General features: G+C 40.2%; 1 protein-coding gene across 1 annotated transcript; it reads right to left on the reverse strand.

The window, feature by feature from the left end:
* Window positions 1–1,631: 1,631 nt before the first annotated feature.
* Window positions 1,632–21,778, reverse strand: LOC106579816 (kelch-like protein 20). The gene is made up of 8 exons (XM_045704265.1): window positions 21,481–21,778; window positions 20,906–21,063; window positions 18,443–18,626; window positions 12,660–12,803; window positions 11,979–12,112; window positions 4,810–5,021; window positions 2,958–3,064; window positions 1,632–2,069 (listed from the first exon to the last, which is right to left on the reverse strand). Exons 1-8 carry the CDS (start codon window positions 21,501–21,503, stop codon window positions 1,991–1,993), a joined length of 1,041 nt encoding a protein of 346 aa, XP_045560221.1. The 5' UTR covers window positions 21,504–21,778; the 3' UTR covers window positions 1,632–1,990.
* Between the last annotated feature and the right edge of the window lie 4,271 nt (window positions 21,779–26,049).

Raw genomic sequence — 26,049 nt, forward strand, 5'->3', positions numbered from 1 at the left:
GGGTGCAATGATTGAATAGCATGTACTGTATGTGTCCATTTATTTTTGTGACGTAAGCGGTGTGGTCAGCATGTAAGGCATATCATTTCATAACTTTTTAAGGTATAGGGGCAGTATTTTCATTTTCGGATGAAAAGCGTGCCCAGAGTAAACTGCCTAATACTCGGGCCCAGAGTCAAATATTTGCATATTATTAGTAGATTTGTATAGAAAACACTCTGAAGTTTCTAAAACTGTTTGAATGATGTCTGTGAGTATAACAGAACTCATATGGCAGGCAAAAACCTGAGAAAAATCCAACCAGGAAGTGGGAAATCTGGGAATTGTAGTTCTTCTTTTGAATCCCTATCGAAACTACAGTGTCTGTGGGGTCACGTTGCACTTCCTAAGGCTTCCATTGGCTGTCAACAGCCTTTAGAAACGTGTTTCATCCTTCTCCTGTTACTGGGCAGAATATAGTAGCTCAGTCAATGATTGGACTGCCTATGGACAAAGGACTTGGTGATGCGCGAGCCCGCTAGCGCGCCCGTTCCTTCTTTTTCTTCTTGAATGAATACGCTATTGTCCGGTTGGAATATTATCGACATTTGAGGTTAAAAAGACCCTAAGGATTGATTGTAAACAATGTTTGACATGTTTCTACGAATGGTAATGGAACTATTTGACTTTTTGTGTCTGGATTTACGCTTGTGCATTATGCCTTTGGATAGTCATCTGAATGCACGAACAAAACAGAGGTATTTGGACATAAGTATGGAGTATTTCGAACAAAAAGAACATTTCTTGTGGAAGTAGCAGTCGGAGTGCATTCTGACGAAGATCAGCAAAGGTAAGAGAATATTTATAATACTAATTCTGAGTTTAGTTGACCCCAGAACTTGGCGGGTATCTGTATAGCTTGCTTTGATGGCGAGCTATGTACTCAGAATATTGAAAAATGTGCTTTCTCCGTAAAGCTATTTTGAAATCTGACACAGCGGTTGCATTAAAGAGAAGTATATCTATAATTCTTTCAATAACTGTTGTAAATTTTATCAACGTTTATGATGAGTATTTTTGTAAATTGATGTGCACATTCACCGGCGGTTTTGGTGGGAATACATTTTCTGAACATCACGCGCCAATGTAAAATGGGGTTTTTGGATATAAATATGAACTTTATCGAGCAAAACATACATGTATTGTGTAACATGAAGTCCTATGAGTGCCATCTGATGAAGATCATCAAAGGTTAGTGAATATTTTAGCTGTATTTTTGGTTTTTGTGATGCATGTCCTTGCTTGGAAAATGGCTGTTTGGGTTTTCTTGTGAAGTTTATGTCCTAACATAATCTAATTTTATGCTTTCGCCGTAAAGCCTTTTTGAAATCGGACAATGTGGTTAGATTAACGAGAAGTTTATCTTTAAAATGGTGTAAAATAGTTGATTGTTTGAGAAAATGAAATTATGAGATTTTTGTTGTTTTGTATTTTGCGCCATGCTATTTCACTGGCTGTTGAATAGTGTGTCCCGCAGGTGGGACGGTAGCGTCCCACGTAGCCCTGAGGAGTTGAAGAATCAGTGCATCATTAATTAAAATGACAATTGAACAGGTAAAGAGGTATGCTTAGATAACCTATGCATAAAAATATACTTCATTTTTTTAAATTTATTTTTTTACATAGAATTAGTCATAATGATTATGGCGTGAGATTGCAGGTTAAAGCTATTTTTGGTGTTTAAAAAATGCTAAATTCTCCAACCTGGACAACGCCCCCTCCATCCTCATGTACTTCGTGCCCCCTCTAAAATAATGGGTGCATGACACTCCTGGTGCATAGTTTCATTTCTTAGGAAAGACTTCTGGGTTAAATAAAAGTGAAATAAATAGCCATGCATGTTTACATACTATACGGGGGATTACAGTACTATTTCGACATGGACATACACAGTATACAAATCTATATAATAAATCCATATGCTATTGTCCAGCAACATTATAATTTCCAGTTACAGGCTGTAACTGTGTTTGGTCTTCAACATGGCAACGTGGCCTCCTGGATGTTTGGTCTTCATGCTCCCAAAGTGTCTGCAAACAGATCATGGAGAAGAACATATTATTCTCTGAAATTAATACCCAAAGAAATATTATTGGACTAAATACCTAAAAAATACATGAGAGTCTCTTTCATAAGAACTCAGCTGACAATGAGCCTAAGAAGAGATTGTGAGAGTAGACTATGCAAACACCACATTCTTACAAGACTTGTATTGTCTAACATAATGTCCTAGGAGTGTCATCTGATGAAGATTGTCAAAGGTTAGTGCATAATTTTAGCTGGTTTTCTGCTTTTGGTGACGCCTGTCTTTGCATTGACAAAACATTACACACAGCTATTTTCAATGTACTGTCCTGACATAATCTAACTTCATGCTTTCGCCGTAAAGCCTTTTTGAAATCGGACAACGTGGTTAGATTAAGGAGATGTTTATCTTTCAAAGGGTGTAAGATAGTTGTATGTTTGAGAAATTTGAATTATGACATCTAATTGTTTTCAAATTTGGCGCCCTTGATATTTCACCTGCTATTGATAGGGTGTACCAGGGGTGGGACGCTTGCGTATTTCTGGTTTTTGTGATGCCTCTCCTTGCTTGGAAAATGGCTGTGTGGTTTTTCTTGTCTAGGTGCTCTCCTAACATAATCTAATGCTATGCTTTCGCCGTAAAGCCTTGTTGAAATCGGACAATGTGGTTGGATTAACGAGAAGTTCATCTTTAAAATGGTGTAAAATAGTTGTATGTTTGAGAAATTTGAATTATGAGATTTTTGTTGTTTTGAATTTGGCGCCCTGCTATTTCACTGGCTGTTGGCAGTGTGTCCCGCCGGTGGGACGCTAGTCCACATATCCCAGACAGGTTAAAGCTTCTCTAGTGTCCGTGAGTTATTTCCTCTGAAAAATAAGAACCTAACACATACCTCCATGTATTTGACTCATGGTTGTAGACTTCTATTGTTTTCAGATTGGTGATGCCATCAGAGCCTCCCACAGCCAACAACGACCCGTTGAACACCATCAGAGACATCTGAAAGAGGTGGACAGGAGAGGAGTGACAGTGAGCTACAAGAGCTGATATGAAAGGTTGACTCTGCAAGATGATATCATAAAAACAATGGGCATCTTCCTACATGCAGACATCGACATTAAAACCTGTTAGGGCTAGGGGGCAGCATTGACACGGCTGGATAAAAAACATACCCGATTTAATCTGGTTACCACTCCTACTCAGTAACTAGAATATGCATATACTTATTACATATGGATAGAAAACACCCTAAATTTTCTAAAACTGTTTGAATGGTGTCTGTGAGTATAACAGAACTCAAATGGCAGGTCAAAACCTGAGAGATTCCTTTACAGGAAGTGGCCTGTCTGACCATTTCTGGAACTTCTTTGCCATCTCTATCATTTACTAAGGATCTCTGCTCTAACGTGACACTTCCCACGTCTTCCATAGGCTCTCAGAGCCCGGGAAAAAAGAGAATGTCGTCATTCCAGCCCCAGGCTGAAACACATTATCGCCTTTCTCAAGTGGCCCATCAAGAGACACTAGCTTATGCGCGTGACCCCGACCGCCCCCGCCTTTGGGATTTTTTCCTCTGTTTGCCGAAAAGGAGATTCCCTGTCGGAATATTATCGCTTTTCTACGAGAAAAATGACGTAAAAATTGATTTTAAACAGCGGTTGACATGCTTCGACGTACGGCAATGGAATACTTTGAATTTTATTGTCAGGAATTGCGCCAAGCGCGCGACACTTCTTTACTATTTCGGATAGTGTCTGGAACGCACGAACAAAACGCCGCTATTCGGATATAACGATGGATTATTTTGGACCAAACCAACATTTGTTATTGAAGTAGACGTCCTGGGTGTGCATTCTGACGAAGACAACAAAAGGTAATGACATTTTTATAATAGTAAATATGATTATGGTGAGTGCTAAACTTGCCGGGTGTCTAAATAGCGAGCCCGTGATGCCTGGGCTATGTACTTAGAATATTGCAAAATGTGCTTTCACCAAAAAGCTATTTTAAAATCGGACATATCGAGTGCATAGAGGAGGTCTGTATCTATAATTCTTAAAATAATTGTTATGCTTTTTGTGAACGTTTATCGTGAGTAATTTAGTAAAATGTTAGCGAATTCCCCGTAAGTTTGCGGGGGTATGCTAGTTCTGAACGTCACATGCTAATGTAAAAAGCTGGTTTTTGATATAAATATGAACTTGATTGAACAAAACATGCATGTATTGTATAACATAATGTCCTAGGGTTGTCATCTGATGAAGATCATCAAAGGTGAGTGCTGCATTTAGCTGTCTTCTGGGTTTTGGTGACATTATATGCTGGCTTGAAAAATGGGTGTCTGATTATTTCTGGCTTGGTACTCTGCTGACATAATCTAATGTTTTGCTTTCGTTGTAAAGCCTTTTTGAAATCGGACAGTGTGGTTAGATTAACGAGAGTCTTATCTTTAAATGGCTGTAAAATAGTCATATGTTTGAGAAATTGAAGTAATAGGATTTTGAAGATTTTGAAAATCGCGCCACAGGCTGGCAGTGGCTGTTACGTAGGTGGGACGAATTCGTCCCGCCGGTCCCATAGAGGTTAACAGTAACCATATCTGACAAGAGTTGCATTACTTGCTCTTTGAAAGGCTGTGTGCTATCAGCCAATTATGTCAGTCTCTGGATATTTGGTTGATGTTGATGTGGGAAGTGATCTGACCAATAGGGTGGCCAGAAAGGGTGTGGTGATCAATCACTTGCGTTGTTTCTCTTGCATCTCATGCGTTTGACGGGGGTCCAACTCAGAGCGTCTGGATCAAACTTCTCTGCAGCGCTGAGCTCCAGGTTGAGTTCATCTCTTCCTCCGGCCACGAAGAGACGTCCCAGGTACACACAGCAGCCCGCGTTCTCTCTAGGGGTCAGCATAGGGGTACACGCATACCACATCCCATCCAAGGGATTGAAACGCTCCACTGGGATCACAGTACACAGAAAGGTCACACACAGACTCAGGTCACACACAGATACAAATAACCAAATACACAGACAGGCTGTGAAACAAACATACTGTAGAAATACATAAAATACTCACATCACGAAACAGACACAGACTACGGAACAGAAGATCCACGAAACAGACACAGACTACGGAACAGAAGATCCACGAAACAACCACAGACTACGGAACAGAAGATCCACGAAACAGACACAGACTACGGAACAGAAGATCCACGAAACAGACACAGACTACGGAACAGGCCTTGAAACGGACACAGACTACGGAACAGAAGATCCACGAAACAGACACAGACTACGGGACAGGCCTTGAAACGGACACATGCTACGGAACAGAAGGTACACGTAACAGACACAGACTATGGAACAGAAGATCCACGAAACAGATAGACCACGAAACAGATCACGATTCAGACTACGTAAAAGACACAGGGTAGACACAGGGTCATGGATGAGGTAATTAGGGGGGGAAATACAGAGAAGGCACCAATCATATTGTCACAACAACACAATTATATTATTGTGGTTTTCTACACCTGATTCTGGGTAGTCGGCTAACTCTTACTGATATATAATTGGCATATATATTACTCTTACAGAATTTCCACGTGGGCGAGGATATTGGAAATTTAATCAAAATCTACTTGATGATAACTTGTTTATAACTAGGACAGAAGAATTTATAACTTACATTTTCCGACATAACATAGGTACAGCAGATCCCCTTATTGTATGGGACACTTTTAAATGTGCCTTTAGAGGCCATGCAATTCAGTACTCATCTATAAAACAAAAGCAATATAGATCAAAAGAGTCCATATTAACAAAGGAATTTGAAGGACTAAGAGTACAGATAGACAGCAATAAAACTGTACTATTGAGGCACAGAATAAGTTAGAGGAAAAACAAAAAGAAATGGAGGAACTTCATTCAAGAAAGATCCAGTGTAATATATTTTAAAAATAAAGTGAACTGGATGGAATATGGGGAAAAATGCACCAAAGTCTTTTTCAATCTTCAACATAGAAATGCTATCAAAACAAATGTATTAAAACTTGTTACAAATGATGGTGTCACGCATGATTCACCGAATGATATTTTGAAAGAGGAAGTAAATTAAGAATATGTTTTCGTTTTAGTCTCCTCCACTAACCGAAGCTAATTGTATGGATTTTTTTCCTATTAATACTGTAAAATGAACATCTGTACAGAAAGACTCATGTGAAGGCCAAATTACAGAGGAGGAACTTCTTGATGCAATTAAAGCCTTTAAGGCTGGGAAAACTCCAGGGCTGGATGGCATATCAGTGGAAGTATACCAAAACATTTTTGATATAAGGATCCTCTGACTATTAGCATGTTTTAACTACTCCTATTTAAACGGTAGATTATCGGACACGCAACAAGAAGGTCTGATTTCATTATTACTGATACTGGATCCAAGTGGTATATATATATATAAAAAGATCCAGTCCATTTAAAAAATTGGAGGCCTCTTACACTTCAGTGTTGTGATGCAAAAATTCTAGCTAAATTCTTGGCACATAGAATTAAAAAGGTATTGTCAAATATTATTCATCCTAATCAGACAGGTTTTTTATTTGGACGATACATTGAAGATAATATAAGACAAGTACTGGAAACAATAGAATACTATGAAGTATCGGGTACACCAGCCTTGGTTTATAAATTTGATTTTGAAATTAATTTTTATAAAGTACGACTGCAGTTTATATATAAATGCCTAGAATATTTCAATTTTGGAGAATCTCTTATAAAATGGGTTAAAGTTATGCATAGTAACCCTAGGTCTAGAATAGTAAATAATGGCTTCATCTCAGAAAGTTTTAAACTGTCAAGAGGAGTAAAACAAAATGTCGAAATGTTAGATGTTAAAATTAGATCCAACAATTATATTATGGGATTAGAAATCCATGGCTTAAAAACAACGGTGTCATTGTACGCTGATGATTCATGTTTTCTTTTAAAATCACAATTACAATCCCTCCACAGGCTCATAGAGGCTCTAGATACTTTTGCTAACCTCTCTGGATTAAAACCAAATTATGATAAGTGTACTATATTACATATCGGATCACTAAAAATGCAACTTTTACATTACCGTGTAGTTTACCAATAAAATAGTCTGACGGGGATGTGGACATACTCTGTACACACATCCCAAAAGAAAGACATGATCGCACTCCAATACATTTTTATAGAAAGTTAGCAAAAATAGATACGATCTTGCTACTATGGAAAGGAAAATACTATTTCTATTTGTGGAAAAATCACCCTGATTAACTCTTTAGTCATATGACAGTTTATCTATTTGCTTATGGTTTTGCCTACACCTAGTGACCTGCTTTTTAAATTATATGAACAAAAATCTTTCAATTTTATTGAGAATGGCAAGCCAGACAAAATTAAAAGGGTGTATATATATATAATGAATATGAATTTGGAGGGCAGAAATGATTAAATATTAAAGCATTAGAGATCTCACTAAAGGCATCAGTCATACAAAAGCTATACTTAAATCCAAAATGGTTCTCTAGTAAATTGGTAGGAATGTCTCACCCCATGTTCAAGAATGGCCTTTTTCCCTTATTTCAGATTACAACCACTCACTTTCGGTTGTTTGAAAACAAAATAATCTCCAATATATCATTATTTTTAAAACAAGCCTTAGAAAGTTGGTTGCAATTTCAGTTTTATCCACCTGAAAAGACAGAACAAATAATACAACAAATATCGTGGTTAAACTAAAATGTACTAATTGATCAACAACAAAAAATATCAAAGGTATCATTTTTGAAAATGATATCATAAATAGGACTGGTGGAGTTATGTCATGCATGCAGCTAACACAGACATATGGAAATGTCTGCTTTACCCAAAATTACAACAAACTAATTGCAGCATTACCACAAAAATGGAAGAGGCAAGTAGAAGGGGGAAAAAGTAAGGAACTTGTCTGCCGGCCTTGCATTAAAGACCATAAATGGTTAAAGAAAATGGTGATAAATAAAAACATTCCAATTTCATTTAAGGACCAAAAAATGTAAAATTAAATTATTATTATAATTAAATTATTATACAAAATTATTGCAACCAATAGAATTATATATATATATATATAAATATAATCGGGATTACAATCTTCCCAACTCTGCAGATTTTGCTGGGATGAGGCACAGTCATTAGATCATTTATTGGTACTGTCCATATGTAGCTCATTTTTGGTCACATGTCCAGGAATGGCTGAAGAGTTGCAACATTTACCTGGAACTAACGCTGCAGATAGCAATACTGGGTGATTTGAAAAGTCATAGTCAATCAATGAATAATATAATAATTATTTTAGCAAAAAAATGTATCTTTAATTTACAATCTGTAGAAGCTATGAGAATTGAAAGGTTCAGTACTTTTATGAAGCATCACAGCACTGTTGAAAAATATATGGCAAATAGAAACCCAAAATGGATGGTGTTAAGAGATAGATGAGGGGTTGAATAGAGCTGAAGGGTGGGACTAATAACAACAAGATAACCAATCTATACGGGGTCTGTAAAATGTATATATGTCAGAAATGTTGTGAAATATCACAGTTACAAATAGAAATTAAACTGGATGGCCATCAGAAATAGAGGAAGGACTAAAAACAAACAAAATATAACTATTGTAAAATAGATTGTGTCTGTAAAATGTGTATAAAATGTATAAACTGAAGGTAGAAGCCTAAGTGTTATTGTTTATTAGTTTACTCCGATTGGGGGAGGGGGGTAGGGTTTGGGGGAGTAATAAAGGTATATTCTAAAAAAAGTATGTATATATGTATGTGTATGTATGTATATATGTATATATGGATGAAGGTTTATGTGTACATATATACAGTTGAAGGCAGAAGTTTACATCCACTTAGCTTGGAGTCATTAAAACTCGTTTTTCAACCACTCCACAAATTTCTTGTTAACAAACTATAGTCTTGGCAAGTTGGTTAGGACATCTACTTTGTGCAAGACACAAGTAATTTTTCCAACAATTGTTGACAGACATATTATTTCACTTATAATTCACTGTATAACAATTCCAGGGGGACTGGTGCACTTCACAAAATAGATGACATCATGAGGAAGAACAATTATGTGGATATATTGAAGCAACATCTCAAGACATCAGTCAGGAAGTTAAAGCCTGGTCGCAAATGGGTCTTCCAAATGGACAATGACCCCAAGCATACTTCCAAAGTTGTGGCAAAATGGCTTAAGGACAACAAAGTCAAGGTATTAGAATGGCCATCACAAAGCCCTGACCTCAATCCTATAGAAAATTTGTGGGCAGAACTGAAAAAGCATGTGTGAGCAAGGAGGCCTACAAACCTGACTCAGTTACTCCAGCTCTGTCAGGAGGAATGGGCCAAAATTCACCCAACTTATTGTGGGAAGCTTGTGGAAGGCTACCCGAAACGTTTGACCCAAGTTAAACAATTTAAAGGCAATGTTACCAAATACTAATTGAGTGTATGTAAACATCTGACCCACTGGGAATATGATGAAAGAAATAAAAGCTGAAATAAATCACTCTCTCTACAATTATTCTGACATTTCACATTCTTAAAATAAAGCGGTGATCCTAACTGACCTAAGACTGGGAATTTTGCTAAGATTAAATATCAGGAATTGTGTAAAACTGAGTTTAAATGTATTTGGCTAAGGTGTATGTAAACTTCTGACTTCAACTGTATATGGGTATGTATGTGTATGGATATATATATTTACAAAAAAAATATATAGGGGATTGGAAATGATGCAGGCAATGACATTGATGGAAGCAACGATTTTTCAGCAATATTATAATAATCACACTGAAATAGATTTACAAACAGGTTTTTGGGTTCTTGCAACCTATGCTGTTAAATTCCTGTGTTGTTTCTAGCAAAACCCAGAATGTCAGGGGTTTACGAATGCTGAAAAGGTTCTGAGAATTTTCCTGACTTTCTCTTCTCACAGACTGAAATATGCACTGACAACTGGCTGCACATCATAACCCTCCCGAGTTTAGCTATGGTGGCCCAAGCCAAGTATGTGCTTGAGTGTGTGTGTGTTTGTGTGTGTGCTGTGATCGTGTGTATGTGTGTGTGTATTGAGTATGTGTGTCTGTCTCTCTGTGTGTGTGTGTGTGTGTCTCTGTCTCTCTGTGTGTGTGTATGTGTGTGTCTCTCTGTGTGTGTGTGTATGTGTGTGTCTCTGTGTGTGTGTGTCTCTGTGTGTGTGTGTCTCTGTGTGTGTGTGTGTGTGTGTGTGTGTGTGTGTGTGTGTGTGTGTGTGTGTGTGTGTGTGTGTGTGTGTGTGTGTGTGTGTGTGTGTGTGTGTGTGTGTGTGTGTGTGTGTGTGTGTTGGTACCAGACAGAAGGTCACATCATTGATATGCTTGACCAAAGCTGCAACATTGGAAGAATTGTAGAGGGTTTATACTTTTTTCAATATATCAATTCAAACAATACTTCAGAACCATTTAAATATAATACATTTCAAAGTTGAGTGAGACTTGTAGATGAAGGAATCAATCTATCATTTCAGACTGTTAGAGTATTTATCTGGTCAATATGTCAGTGTATTATGTCTGTTTGTAACAGTGTGATATATGTGAAAATGTATTTTAGTGTTTAAGGACTCTTGGAAGATTAGTCCAAATGAGGACTAAAAGAGATCCTAATAAAATCAAAGCAATCACGGAAATTGCAGGTCCCGCGCTCCAGGCACAATGCACCAAACACAAGTCGTGCTCTCCACTTTCCTCCGGTATTTATTTAGCAAGCCTGATAGCGCATCACACCCGACAGACAGAAGCAAAAACTCTCCCGTAAATGAAGCAACCGATACAGCTAAACACTAGCGATCTGACATGCTGTATTGCATGGAAACAAGACCATTTTTCAGTCTGGTCAACTGTAGGCTACTAACAACAGCAGCTGCATTGTAAGTGAGAACTTGGTAGACTGTATATTCTTTAGGTTTGGTTTTACTTTATGTGTTCTCTCCCATGTGCTGGTAAGGGCACAGATGACAGACAGGAAGGATTCCAGTTGAGGTGGTTTAATAACGCTAAAGATGCACCGGCTCGGAGCAGCACCGCACAGTGTACACTATGTAGTATGGATGGTCTAAGGCACTTAGTGATGTGGCAACTTGCTTCAATCAACGTGTGTGTGTGTGTGTGTGTGTGTGTGTGTGTGTGTGTGTGTGTGTGTGTGTGTGTGTGTGTGTGTGTGTGTGTGTGTGTGTGTGTGTGTGTGTGTATGTGTGTGTGTGTGTGTTATCAACAAGGACACACACTGGCCTTGGCTAACACAATGAAAGCTAACTGGTGGAAAAACACAAGGATGTCTGGAACTTTCTCTCACTTTACTTATCTCCAGCTGATCTTCATCTCTGAGCTGGAGATTGCCCAGCATGCTCTGCTCTACTTCACAGGCCTTCATTTGCATAGGGCAGGACTACACGATGCAAAGCTGCATAAAGCAAGCTCAGCCCTGTGAGTTTCATTGTCCAATCATCATGTTGCTTTCTTTGTGTCTCTGTCTGTGTGTTGGAAACCCACCTAGTCCTTCTTTAAAATAGAATTCATATGAATCCTCCCCAAGACCAGGAGTTTTTCCAGGAGTTTTTTCGAACCATGTAACCTGATTAGAAAAACTCTGGTCTAATCATAGCCCATATTAAACCTTTTTACGACAGATTAATCACGTCATACCATATAAGGTCCAAAGATTTACCTGGTTAGGTCACCAGATTAGGAAAAACTACAGGCCCCAGAATGATATATATTGTTTTTGCCACACCACTCTAGGACCTGAGGTGCCACCTCTGATGTGGTACATCGAGTCGGGTACACCTATCTGTTATTCAGACCTGTGTTCATGGGTGCGTTGCCATCGCTGCCTCCAATCACGTATAGCTGACCATCCATCACAGCAGCCGTTGCCCCAGAACGTCGGCTCAGCATCGGTGCCTGCTTTGTCCAGCTATTCATTTTGGGATTATATCTGGTGGAATACGAAGAATATACAAACAAAACTAAGATTTTATCAAATATGTTTTCCCTATCTTCCTTCATATTATCACTAGTTAAACAGAGATACAGAAACAATGTCTAAATAGTTCAATTCTCCCTTTCCGCCACATGTACAAGTGTGTATTGGAAATGTGTTTTTGCATATCCCAACTCTCCCTGAGACACCCTTGGAGAGTGGGGTCACAGCAAGGGTCTGCCATGATAAACGGCAACCCTGGAGCAATCAAGGTTAAGTACCTTTCTCAAGGACATATTGATATATTTTTCAGCTTGTCGACTTGGGGATTTGAACTGGCAACATTTCGGTTACTGGCCCAACATTTTAACTACTAAGCTACCTGCCACCTGTCAAAAAGCCTATCAAAGGTCAACAGGTCAAAATTGGTTATCTTGCTGTCACCTACGTACAGTATACAGGTAATTCACAGAAAACATCTAAAGAGCATTTAGACATGGACCTTTGTCATGATTTATCTATCTCAACCACAGTGCAACCACTGATGAGAACATGGCCTTACCTCTCAACAGTGTTGGTGCAGACCATGCCGTCGTATCCTCCAAGGGCGTACAGATATCCATCCATCTCCACCAGACCCACCCCACTGCGGGGGCTGCTCAGGGGAGCCACGTCGTTACTCCAGGTGTTGGTCTCTGGGTTGTACCTGCAAGGGGGTTGGGGGGGGTGAAGACATGTCTGGTGAACAAGATTAGGAAGAGGACTATGGATGATTACCTATCACCATCTTTATCAGTGATTACCTATCACCCTCAATATTAATGATTACCTATCACCATCTTTATCAGTGATTACCTATCACCATATATATTAATGATTACCTATCACCATCTTTATCAATGTAATACCTATCACCATCAATATTAATGATTACATATCACCCTCTTTATCAATGTAATACATATCCCCATCAATATTAATGATTACATATCACCCTCTTTATCAATGTAATACCTATCACCATCTTTATTAATGATTACCTATCACCATCTTTATTAATGATTACCTATCACCATCTATATCAGTGATTACCTATCACCATCAAAAGTAATGATTACCTATCACCATCTATATCAATGTAATACCTATCACCGTCTATATTAATGATTACCTATCGCCTTCTTTATCAATGTAATACATATCCCCATCAATATTAATGATTACATATCACCCTCTTTATCAATGTAATACCTATCACCATCTTTATTAATGATTACCTATCACCATCTTTATTAATGATTACCTATCACCATCTATATCAGTGATTACCTATCACCATCAAAAGTAATGATTACCTATCACCATCTATATCAATGTAATACCTATCACCGTCTATATTAATGATTACCTATCGCCTTCTTTATCAATGTAATACCTATCACCATCAATATCAGTAGCCTTCCCTGTGGCTCAGTTGGTAGAGCATGGTGTTTGCAACGGCAGGGTTGTGGGTTCGATTCCCACGGGGGGCCAGTAGAAAAAAATATTTTATGAAATGAAATGTATGCATTCACTACTGTAAGTTGCTCTGGATAAGAGTGTCTGCTAAATGACTAAAATGTACATTTCCTATCAAATCAAAATGTATTTGTCACATGCGCCGAATACAACAGGTGTAACACCTTACAGTGAAATGCGTACTTACAAGCCCTTAATCAACAATGCAGTTTTGAGAAAATACAAAAAAAAGGAAGAGAAAAGAATAACAAATTAATTTTTTATTTCACCTTTAGGTAGGCTAGTTGAGAACAAGTTCTCATTTACAACTGTGACCTGGCCAAGATAAAGCAAAGAAGTTCGACACACACAACAACACAGAGTTACACATAAACAAACGTACAGTCAATAACACAATAGAAAAAGTCTATATACAGTGTGTGCAAATGAGGTAAGATAAGGGAGGTAAGGCAATAAATAGGCCACGGTGGTGAAGTAATTACAATATACCAATTAAACACTGGAGTAAATAGATGTGCAGAAGATGAATGTGCAAGTAGAGATACTGGTGTGCAAAGGGGCACGATAGATAAATTAATAAATAAATAAATACAGTATGGGGATGAGGTAGGTAGTTGGATGGGCTATTTACAGATGGGCTATGTACAGGTGCAGTGATCTGTGAGCTGCACTGACAGCTGGTGCTTAAAGCTAGTGAGGGAGATATGAGTCTCCAGTTTCAGTGATTTTTGCAGTTCATTCCAGTCATTGGCAGCAGAGAACTGGAAGGAAAGGTGGCCAAATGAGGAATTGGCTTTTGGGGTGACCAGTGAGATATACCTGCTGGAGCGCGTGCTACGGGTGGGTGCTGCTATGGTGACCAGTGAGCTGAGATAAGGCGGGGATTTACCTAGCAAAGACTTGTAGATGACCTGGAGCCAGTGGGTTTGGCGATGAGTATGAAGCGAGGGCCAGCCAACGAGAGCGTACGGGTCGCAGTGGTGGGTAGCATATGGGGCTTTGGTGACAAAACGGATGGCACTGTGATAGACTGCATCCAATTTGTTGAGTAGAGTGTTGGAGGCTATCTTGTAGATGACAGTTTTACGAGGATATGTTTGGCACCATGAGTGAAGGATGCTTGTTGCAAAATAGAAAGCCGATTCTAGATTTAATTTTGGATTGGAGATGCTTACGGTGAGTCTGGAAGGAGAGTTTACAGTCTAACCAGACACCTAGGTATTAGTAGTTGTCCACATATTCTAAGTCAAAACCGTCCAGAGTAGTGATGCTGGACGTGCGGGCAGGTGGGGGCAGCGATCGGTTGAAGATCATGCATTTAATTTTACTTGCATTTAAGAGCAGTTGGAGGCCACGGCAGGAGTGTGGTATGGCATTGAAGCTCGTCTGGAGGTTAGTTAATACATTGTCCAAAGAAGGGCCAGAAGTATACAGAATGGTGTCGTCTGGGTAGAGGTGGCTCAGAGAATCACCAGCAGCAAGAGCGACATCATTGATGTATACAGAGAAGAGAGTCGGCCCAAGAATTGAACCCTGTGGCACCCCCATAGAGACTGCCAGAGGTCCAGACAACAGGCCCTCCGATTTGACACACTGAACTCTATCAGAGAAGTAGTTAGCGAACCAGGCTCGGCAGTCATTAGAGAAACCAAGGCTGTTGAGTCTGCCGATAAGAATGGGGTGATTTACAGAGTCGAGATGCCTTGGCCAGGTCGATGAATATGGTTGCACAGTAATGCCTCTTATCGATGGCGGTTATGATATCATTAAGGACCTTGAGCGTGGCTGAGGTGCACCCATGGCCAGCTTTTAAACCAGATTGCATAGCGGAGAAGGTACGGTGGGTTTCGAAATGTTCGGTAATCTGTTTGTTAACTTGGCTTTCGAAGACCTTAGAAAGGCAGGGTAAGAAAGATTTAGGTCTGTAGCAGTTTGGGTCTAGAGTGTCTCCCCCTTTGAAGAAGGCGGCAGCTTTCCAATCTTTGGGAATCTCAGACGATACGAAAGAGAGGTTGAACAGGCTAGTAATAGGGGTTGCAAGAATTTCGGCAGATAATTTTAGAAAGAGAGAGCCCAGATTGTCTAGCCCAGGTGATTTGTAGGGGTCCAGATTTTGCAGCTCTTTCAGAATATCAGCTATCTGGATTTGGGTGAAGGAGAAATGGGGGAGGCTTGCTGAGTTGCTGTGGGGGGTGCAGGGCAGTTGACCGGGGTAAGGGTAGCCAGGTGGAAAGCATGGCCAGCCATTGAAAAATGCTTATTGAAATTCTCAATTATAGTGGATTTATCAGTGTTGGAAATGTTTCCTAGCCTCAGTGCAGTGCTCTTATTCTCCATGGACTTTACAGTGTCCCAGAACTTTTTTGAGTTTGTGCTACAGGATGCAAATTTCTGTTTGAAAAAGCTAGCCTTAGCTTTTCTAACTGCCTGTGTATATTGGTTCCTAACTTCCCTGAAAAGATGCATATCACAAATAATTAAAGAGCAGCGGTAAATAACAATAGCAAGGCTATATACAGGGGGGGTACCGGTACAGAGTCAATGTGCGGGGGCATCGGTGTCGAGGTAATTGATGTAATATGTACATGTAGGTAGAGTTATTAATGATTACATATCACAATCTATATTAATGATTACCTATCACCATCTATATTAATGATTACCTATCACCATCTATATCAGTGATTACCTATCACCGCCTATATCAGTGATTACCTATCACCGCCTATATTAATGATTACCTATCACCATCTATATCAGTGATTACCTATCACCATCTATATCAGTGATTACCTATCACCATCTATATCAGTGATTACCTATCACCCTCTATATCAGTGATTACATATCACCATCTATATCAGTGATTACCTATCACCATCTATATTAATGATTACCTATCACCATCTATATCAGTGATTACCTATCACCATCTATATCAATGTAATACCTATCATCATCTCTATCAATATAATACCTGGAGAATAAAGTGACATAGCAAATCATAGATTGAGCATGGCATCAGTTAATTGATTGGAAGTATGACAGACTGCCCCAAGAGACACGTGTTCTCCCTCCTGCAGTCCCAAATAGGACACTCAGTGTGGGGTCTAATCAAATGATGAGATCCCTGAGAGCCCAGGGCACATTGCTGCTCTCTGGTGCTGTCTGCTCTACCATCAGACAGACACCGACAAGGAAAGGTTGAGCTCTGAGGGAACAAGCAGTAAAGGTTTGTCTCTAATCTCTAGGGGGTGGAGGAGCAGAGAGTGGAAGTGCTATTCAGCAGATTAGTATCCTAATGCTCTTCCTTTTTACATTTACATTACATTTTAGTCATTTAGCAGACGCTCTTATCCAGAGCGACTTACATTTTCTACTAACATGTACAGTCATGCGCTCCTCCGCAAGAGTACACATTTCCTGTATGCTATTGAGGAAGAGAATAGTCTTTTCAGACCTACGTGTGTTTGACAACAGCTGATAATTAGCTGATCATGAGATAAGGACACGCTGTATCCACATTAACGAATGGCGGGAAACTGCCCGAATGATGATGAATTCTCAGTATGGGTGAACCTACATACACAAAAAAATAGGGTTCCTCAAGGGTTTTTTGGGAAGGGTGAGGGTTCTATGTGAAACTATACTGACCCCCAAAAAACATGTGAGCCCTTCAGTGGTTCTTTGCAGTTTAACAAGAGGGTTATTTCCTGTTTTAGTGAGAATTAAAATATAGGGGGGGTGGCTCATTAGAATTTTTTGGGTGTAGTTTGTGCACAGCTCTTTTTGTGCAAGCCTGTTTTATGCTATTGCATATTACGTATGACTATGGCCAGTGAAGGTGTCTTGTGAAAGACTCAGGTGTGGTCTTGTGTCAATTGAGAATGGTTGATTTAGTCAGTAGTTCTCAGTTCTCTCCTCAGGGATCCCCAGACATTGCAGAGCTAGCATACCTGATTCAACTTGTTAATAAACACTACAATAAAACCTATGGAATTTTAACAATATAATATGGCTATTAAACCAGAATTTAAAAAACTATGGCTCTACAAAGAGATTGAGAATAGTTCTTTATAGAACCATACAGGTTCCATTTAGAACCGTATATGCATGGTTCTTTATAGAACCTTAAAAAAAAAGGTTCCATCTAGAACCAAAAAGTGTTCTGCTATGGTTACAAGCCAAAGAACCCTTATTTGGCACTACATAGAACCATTGTCTTTAATGTGTAGTATGTACAGTATGTTCATATTTGTTGCATACAGTACGTTCTAAATAGTATGTTGTACGATTAGTACACAGTATGTAGTTTAACTAAGTAGTAGGCAAGACAAAGCCTAGGGTTTGTGACAGTGAGAAGTCTGCCGGGTCGAAGACCAAAAAGGTGATGAGAGCGTGCGATACTGCAGAAGTTGAGAAGTGCTCCACCATGTAGAGGCCTCCCTCCAGTATCAGCAGTATCACTGACAGCGCTGGGCCTCAGGGTGCTAATTAAGAGGCCTGTCAGCCTGTCCCCACATCCATCACGGATCCATCATATCCATCATACCTCAATCCTGGAGATTCCTCTCTGACTGCTTGGCCCACCACCCCCTCAACCCAGTCCCCCCTGCCTAGACCCCCAGCAGCCTGTCAGCCCTGAGCCTCTGACCGGACCACCAACAGACACTCACCACTACAATGGCCAGTTCACACACTCACTCTGACACACAGCGTGGGATGGATATTTCTCAAACAGCACTTTAACTGTGACACTCTGATATAGGAATTAAAACTAAAGCTTTACCAACAGTTCTATGGGTAGCCATCTTGAAACGCCCTTACCTCTCCACGCTGCTTTTGCACGTGACACCATCGGACCCGCCCACCGTGTAGATCTTCCCGGCCAGGCCGTACACGGCCACGTTACCACGGTGATTGATCATGGAGGCCATGTTCTTCCACTCATTCTCCAGGGGACAGAACTGTTCCACCGGGCAGGATGGATCCTCCTGGGTCCAGCCGCCCACTGTAGGTAGAAACAGCCATTGATGTGAAGGTGCAGATGAATAACACCAGTTAAGGAGTTTGTTACTTTATTGACAGGCCTGTATTTATCTGGTACTATTTAGACTCATAACTAGAATAGTAATTTCCTCATGATTGCTCCTCTGATTCTTTGAGATTCATTATTACCAGTATTGTATACAGTATAATTTGGTCTATATTCAATACTACAATTAAGAGGACTACTTACAACCCACTATACAAAAAAATGGTTGAATCAACGTTATTTCCACTTAATTTCAACCCAAAACATCAATGTGATGATGTCGAATCAACGTGGAAAACTGACTGGATTTGAAAAAGGTCATCAACGTGAGGGAATTATGCATTTTTTTTCACCCAACTTTTAACCTAAATCTAATGACATGGTGAAATGTTTTGTTGATTTCACGTTGAATTCACGTTAGTTGACAACTCATCCAAATGTAAATCAAAACTAGACGTTGAACTGATGTCTGTGCCCAGTGGGAGGTCTCACTCACTTACTACTACCAATAACCATTTTACCGAGGATATCTAAAGCACTAATTTGCAATCTTTTGCATTCTCAAACAACACTAAGTTTATTTTAGCTCATCATTGACACACATAAGTGGCCATTCCTTATTCAGACAACTCATATGATCTCTCCCCTCCAAAAATACCAGTCCTTAATGTCTGAGGTTAGAGAGAATTTATGGACATGTCACCCTCCTCTCCCTCAGGAGAGACATGTGACTGTAGGAATGAGGTACACAGTGCGTTATTCCTCCATGCCAAGTGAGGTTATGAGTGCCTGCACCAAGCAAAACACTGTAGATAAAACTGTATGCATAAGCTGCAGTGCTTAAAAAAATATTGCAGACTGGAGTTCAGTTTAGAGAGATATGGAGTATGAACTAAAATATAAGTGTAACGCCCTGGCCATAGAGAGGGTTTTTTGTTCTTTATTTTGGTTAGGCCAGGGTGTTACATTGGGTGGGCGTTCTATGTTCCTTTCTCTATGTTTTTGTATTTCTTTGTTTTGGGCTGTGTGTGGCTCCCAATCAGGCACAGCTGAAGCTCGTTGTTGCTGATTGGGAGTCACACATAAGGAGCATGTTTTTCCTTTGGGTTTTGTGGGTAATTGTATTTTGTTAGTATGTTTTCCTAACAGAACTGTTTGCTGTCGTCTTTTGTTTATTTTTGTAGTGTTCTCTTTTTCATTAAAATACTAATGATGAACACAGCTGCGTATTGGTCCACCTTTTCCGACGATGACTTCTCTGTTTCATCTGACGACGAAGACAGCCGTTACAATAAGTTTGTTATCGCTTAATCTGTATATTTATTGAATTCAATATATTCCAGCCAGCCCCAGTGAACATACCCATCATTGATTTAATCTAAAGCGTGCTATAGAGCAATAGACACCCAACAATCTGCCTTTTGAATGCAATTTCCCAAACATTCACTGAGATTACTAAATGCTGTGTATGTTGGCTCAAGCGTTTAAACCTTTTAAAGTCAAAAGCAATATTCTGCTTTACCACCTTGGACTAAATCCCATCCTAATTGTCAAACTGAATCTAATAAGCTTTGGCTTGCGCTCATATGAACCAATCTGTGAAACACTCAAATTGCAGACTTGAATTGTCAGGTTGACACAAACATACCTGTAAATATTGCTTGGCATTCACCTTCTCCTTTAGAGATACTTGACGGCATTATACTTAATGTTCTGTGTGGTACCTACAACCTACTGTACTGTATGGTACCTACAAACTACTGTATGGTACCTACAAACTACTGTATGGTACCTACAACCTACTGTATGGTACCTACAACCTACTGTACTGTATGGTACCTACAACCTACTGTACTGTATGGTACCTACAACCTACTGTACTGTATGGTACCTACAACCTACTGTTCTGTATGGTACCTACAACCTACTGTGCTGTATGGTACCTACAACCTACTGTGCTGTATGGTACCTACAACCTACTGTGCTGTATGGTACCTACAACCTACTGTGCTGTATGGTACCTACAACCTACTGTGCTGTATGGTACCTACAACCTACTGTGCTGTATGGTACCTACAACCTACTGTGCTGTATGGTACCTACAACCTACTGTACTGTATGGTACCTACAACCTACTGTACTGTATGGTACCTACAACCTACTGTACTGTATAGTACCTACTGTACTGCATGGCAGAGTAACTGACCACGTAGGTTGAACAAAGATGAGCACATCTTTAAGGGGGAGTTACTGACCCATGTACATGACGTCGTTGAACACATCTGTAGGAGGGAGTTTGGAGTGTTGTCTACGCAGGGACATGGGGCTCGGGATACCATGGCGACCACTAACCCCCCCTTGTCTGTCTTTGGGGGTCATGCCCTCCTGTGAATCTTGTTCACCAAGGGCCTCCCTGACACACACACACACACACACACACACACACACACACACACACACACACACACACACACACACACACACACACAGGATTAGAATGAAGGGTCATGTAATAATTCACATTTACGATTTTCGAATTACCTGGTATTTACAGAGTGTACAATTATTTATAAGGTGTCTCCAAGGGTCAAATATGCACATCCTGTGCATATTTCTCAGCTTTCAAAGTGTATCCTGATCTGTGGCATTTCCTGGACATTATGAACTGCACCGTCACCATTCTGTCTCTCATGCGAAATATACTCTCAAAACACCCATATAAAGATTCAGTGTGCTGAAAATGCTGAACAGCTGACAGACATTCATTTACTCCAAACATAAAACATACACATACTGAACACCACACAACTCCAAAAAGGACTCAAATTACCCTTGTTCATTGTACACTCCCATGTTTCCTCAGCTCCCAGGTCAGATCTCCACAACAATATATTTTCTCTTGACACCTTGACAGCTAGTCAAACCTCTCGTTCACAGTCTTGTCTATCTATTGATGTTCACTTCCCAGCACTCTTCTGCTTGATGTCTCTCTTCCAGCCCAGTCCACTGACTGACAGTTTTCTGCTCCCTACAGCTGGATACAGATACATGTAACTCCTAGAGACTGAGCCTGCCCCCTCTACCCTCTCCAGAAAATTAACCAGACACCAGCTGTGCCATCCTCAGTTCTGACTCATACATCCTGAAAGACTGATATTCTAAACCCTGTCATGCTTCTTTAGAATCCTTACGCTTCTATAGACTGTATGATTTAGAATGGACTGGAGTCCATTACAAGGATCACCCCCAGGAATGTCTCTGTCCAGACTTAGAGGACTTTAAACTTAATGGCGTCATACATACAGTAAAGGGATAGATAGATAGATAGATAGATAGATAGATAGATAGATAGATAGATAGATAGATAGATAGATAGATAGATAGATAGATAGATAGATAGATAGATAGATAGATAGATAGATAGATAGATAGATAGATAGATAGATAGATAGATAGATAGAGACAGTGAGACAGTGAGACAGAGAGACAGTGAGACAGAGAGAGAGAGTGAGACAGAGAGAGAGAGTGAGACAGAGAGAGAGAGTGAGACAGAGAGAGAGAGTGAGACAGAGAGAGAGTGAGACAGAGAGAGAGTGAGACAGAGAGAGTGAGACAGAGAGAGAGTGAGACAGAGAGAGAGTGAGACAGAGAGAGAGTGAGACAGAGAGAGTGAGACAGAGAGAGAGTGAGACAGAGAGAGAGTGAGAGAGACAGAGAGAGAGAGAGACAGAGAGAGAGAGAGACAGAGAGAGAGACACACAGAGAGAGAGACAGAGAGAGAGTGAGACAGAAAGAGAGTGAGACAGAAAGAGAGAGACACAGAGAGAGAGAGACAGAGAGAGAGAGAGACAGAGAGAGAGAGAGACAGAGAGAGTGAGACAGAGAGAGAGTGAGACAGAGAGAGTGAGACAGAGAGAGAGAGTGAGACAGAGAGAGAGTGAGACAGAGAGAGTGAGACAGAGAGAGAGTGAGACAGAGAGAGTGAGACAGAGAGAGAGTGAGACAGAGAGAGAGTGAGACAGAGAGAGAGTGAGACAGAGAGAGTGAGAGAGACAGAGAGAGAGAGAGACAGAGAGAGAGAGAGACAGAGAGAGAGACACACAGAGAGAGAGACAGAGAGAGAGTGAGACAGAAAGAGAGTGAGACAGAAAGAGAGAGACACAGAGAGAGAGAGAGACAGAGAGAGACAGAGAGAGAGAGAGACAGAGAGAGAGAGAGAGACAGAGACAGAGAGAGAGAGAGAGAGAGAGACAGAGAGAGACAGAGACAGAGACAGAGACAGACAGAGAGAGAGACAGACAGAGAGAGAGACAGAGAGCAGAGAGAGAGAGACAGAGAGAGAGAGAGAGACAGAGAGAGAGAGACAGAGAGAGGAGACTGCATGTGTGTCTGTGTGAGAGAATATACTGTCTATTGCCAGAGACTATTGGAGACCTTTTGGCTTCATCAGCATGATACAGTACAAAGCACTTGAGTGGTGAAACTCATATAGTGATTATATTGCCATAAGGGCACAGAGCTGTTACAGTCTGACCTGACCCTATCAGCTCTCCCTCTGAACATCTCACCTTCCTCTCAGCTCCCATAGCCACCTGTAGGTCCGTCTGTATTTCTACTTGTAGATCCGTCTATATTTCTATCTGTAGGTCCGTATAGATTTCTACCTGTAGATCCGTCTAGATTTCTACCTGTAGGTCCGTCTGTATTTCTACTTGTAGATCCGTCTATATTTCTATCTGTAGGTCCGTATAGATTTCTACCTGTAGATCCGTCTAGATTTCTACCTGTAGGTCCGTCTAGATTCCTACCTGTAGATCCGTCTAGATTTCTACCTGTAGGTCCGTCTGTATTTCTACCTGTAGGTCCGTCTGTATTTCTACCTGTAGGTCCGTCTATATTTCTATCTGTAGGTCCGTATAGATTTCTACCTGTAGATCCGTCTAGATTTCTACCTGTAGGTCCGTCTAGATTCCTACCTGTAGATCCGTCTAGATTTCTACCTGTAGGTCCGTCTGTATTTCTACCTGTAGATCCGTCTAGATTTCTACCTGTAGGTCCATCTGTATTTCTACCTGTAGATCCGTCTGTATTTCTACCTGTAGATCCGTCTAGATTTCTACCTGTAGGTCCGTCTGTATTTCTACCTGTAGGTCCGTCTATATTTCTACCTGTAGGTCCGTCTGTATTTCTACCTGTAGGTCCATCTGTATTTCTACCTGTAGGTCCGTCTGTATTTCTACCTGTAGGTCCGTATAGATTTCTACCTGTAGGTCCGTCTGTATTTCTACCTGTAGGTCCGTCTATATTTCTACCTGTAGGTCCGTCTGTATTTCTACCTGTAGGTCCATCTGTATTTCTACCTGTAGGTCCGTCTGTATTTCTACCTGTAGGTCCGTCTATATTTATACCTGTAGGTCCGCTGAAATACCTAAAATATTCGGAATATTTACTTTGATGTGGGTCAGAAGAGGCTCTGCTTAAATAAGAGATCAGCATCACTCATCTTCACACACAACACTTAGCTTCTCTAACGTGGGTGACTACGGACCAGAGTTACTGGTGGTAAAGTAGTCTACTTGACTCACTGGGTAAGACTGACATTATTCTTAATAATCAGCTTTGAAATCATCTCTGCAGAGCCAGATAGAAACTTAACATATTGGCGTAGTTGGCTTCCAACTCATACTCATATTTTAACATTAGGTTGACAAGTTAACATTTTAACCCAATGAGAAAGGTTAAGATTTCTGTTGACTGCATCAGTTATTATGAGCTGCCAATACAGGGTGAAACATGAATTGTGCATCAGCCTCAACTGATTGACTTTTACAACACACCTCAGAGAGTAAAACAGAAGAACAAAGGACCTAGCCTGGGAATACCAATATTCATGCTGATTTTAAAACCAGAGCACGTGTATAAACACTCATTCTCAAGGAATCATAACTAATAGATGGACTTTGGTGAGAGCTGGAAAAGTGTTATCCTCTTGGCAGAATTTTTTTTTTATATAAATGAACACATAGACAAACACTCCCCAGGGAACAACACTTCCGGTATATTGGCCAATGACTGAACGAGGCCTGTCAAATGAATCCATTAAAACAGACACCCAAAGATCTGAAGAATCAGGTGTGAAGGTAGTTCCTATAGTTATAAACTACTGGTTGTGTGTAACACTCTAAACCTTCCCATCATCACCACAACAGTCATACACCCAAGTCCTGAGAACCATCAACTAGCCCCAAACCATTGTACTAGGCCTTTAATACTCTCACTTATACAACCCTGGGCCTTGGGAGCACCCACCAGCCACTACCTCAAGGTGTAGTCTCTTTTTTTAAGGGCAAATTAAGTCATACAATCAACATTTTGATACACAAGTCCATGTATGAATGCATGCAAATGAAAAAATGTACTACTAGCTCTAGTATTTCCATTTCCATCGTAAACTGGGCACTATTTTCAGCAAGCCAAAGGGTTCGATGGAGGACATAAACGCTGCCACTTAAAATGTCAAAAGACGGTCCAGGTGGGAAAATGCAGCTGGTAACATGCTCTCTTCTGAGCTACTAAAATCTTACTGTGGCCAGGAAGGAACACACCTGCATAGTGCCAGCTTTCTCCTCTCCAGTGGTTTTCATATGGAAATAAAGGGTTTATATTGAACAGAAGATGGAAAGCTAAGTCTTCAAACATAATGTGAAAATATGGATTTAAGTATAGAGGAAAAGGGAGAGAATACTGTCCCACCGCCATGTGAGAGAGTGTTAACCCCAATTTCTCACTCCCACACTCTTTTTTTGCTGATTTATGACAGATAGTAAACAGATCTTTATTGTACATGAATGCTTCTGCAGATGATTTTGGAGTTCTTTATTTGGAAACCCTGATATGGCAGAGAAGGTTGCACAAAAGGTCAATATAGGGTATATCAATTTACAAGTTAGTTCCAAATGAAGGACAGACCAAATATAGCAGTAGAGGAAGAGGAGAAGAAGAGTTAAAACTGACGGATGATTTCACCCTGGACAAATTAAACACATTAGAGGGCAATACATTTGGAATGAGTTTCATTCTACACTCTGAATAAACCAGGGAAGCACTAATATCAAAGGGTGAAAAACAGACAAGTTTGGTTCTGGGTTGAGCAGGCAGAGTGAAGTAGAGATGTGTTAATGAGACAACTATTCAGACCTGTGACACTCTCCCCACTTTTCCAGTGTGTCATCACACTCAATATTTTAGTCACTACCCACTGGGCAGAAACAGGTTGAATCAACGTTGTTTCTATGTCATTTCAATGAAATGACGTTGAACCAACGTGGAATTGACGATGAATTGACGTCTGTGCCCAGTGGGTAGCCATCTTAAACCACCTGGTGTCCTGAGGTAAGGC

This window comes from Salmo salar, chromosome ssa20 (assembly GCF_905237065.1).
Source record: "Salmo salar chromosome ssa20, Ssal_v3.1, whole genome shotgun sequence".
NCBI classification, from domain to species: domain Eukaryota; kingdom Metazoa; phylum Chordata; class Actinopteri; order Salmoniformes; family Salmonidae; genus Salmo; species Salmo salar.

Bases quoted from the DNA above. Each gene is read 5' to 3' on its own strand.
- LOC106579816 (XM_045704265.1), bottom strand. From the start codon at position 21,503: ATGGGAGTGTACAATGAACAAGG. The intron at 21,064-21,480 runs GTAATTTGAGTC...TGTGTGTGTCAG, and splicing joins GGAGTGTACAATGAACAAGG to GGAGGCCCTTGGTGAACAAG. The intron at 12,113-12,659 runs GTAAGGCCATGT...GTATTCCACCAG, and splicing joins TGCACCAACACTGTTGAGAG to ATATAATCCCAAAATGAATA.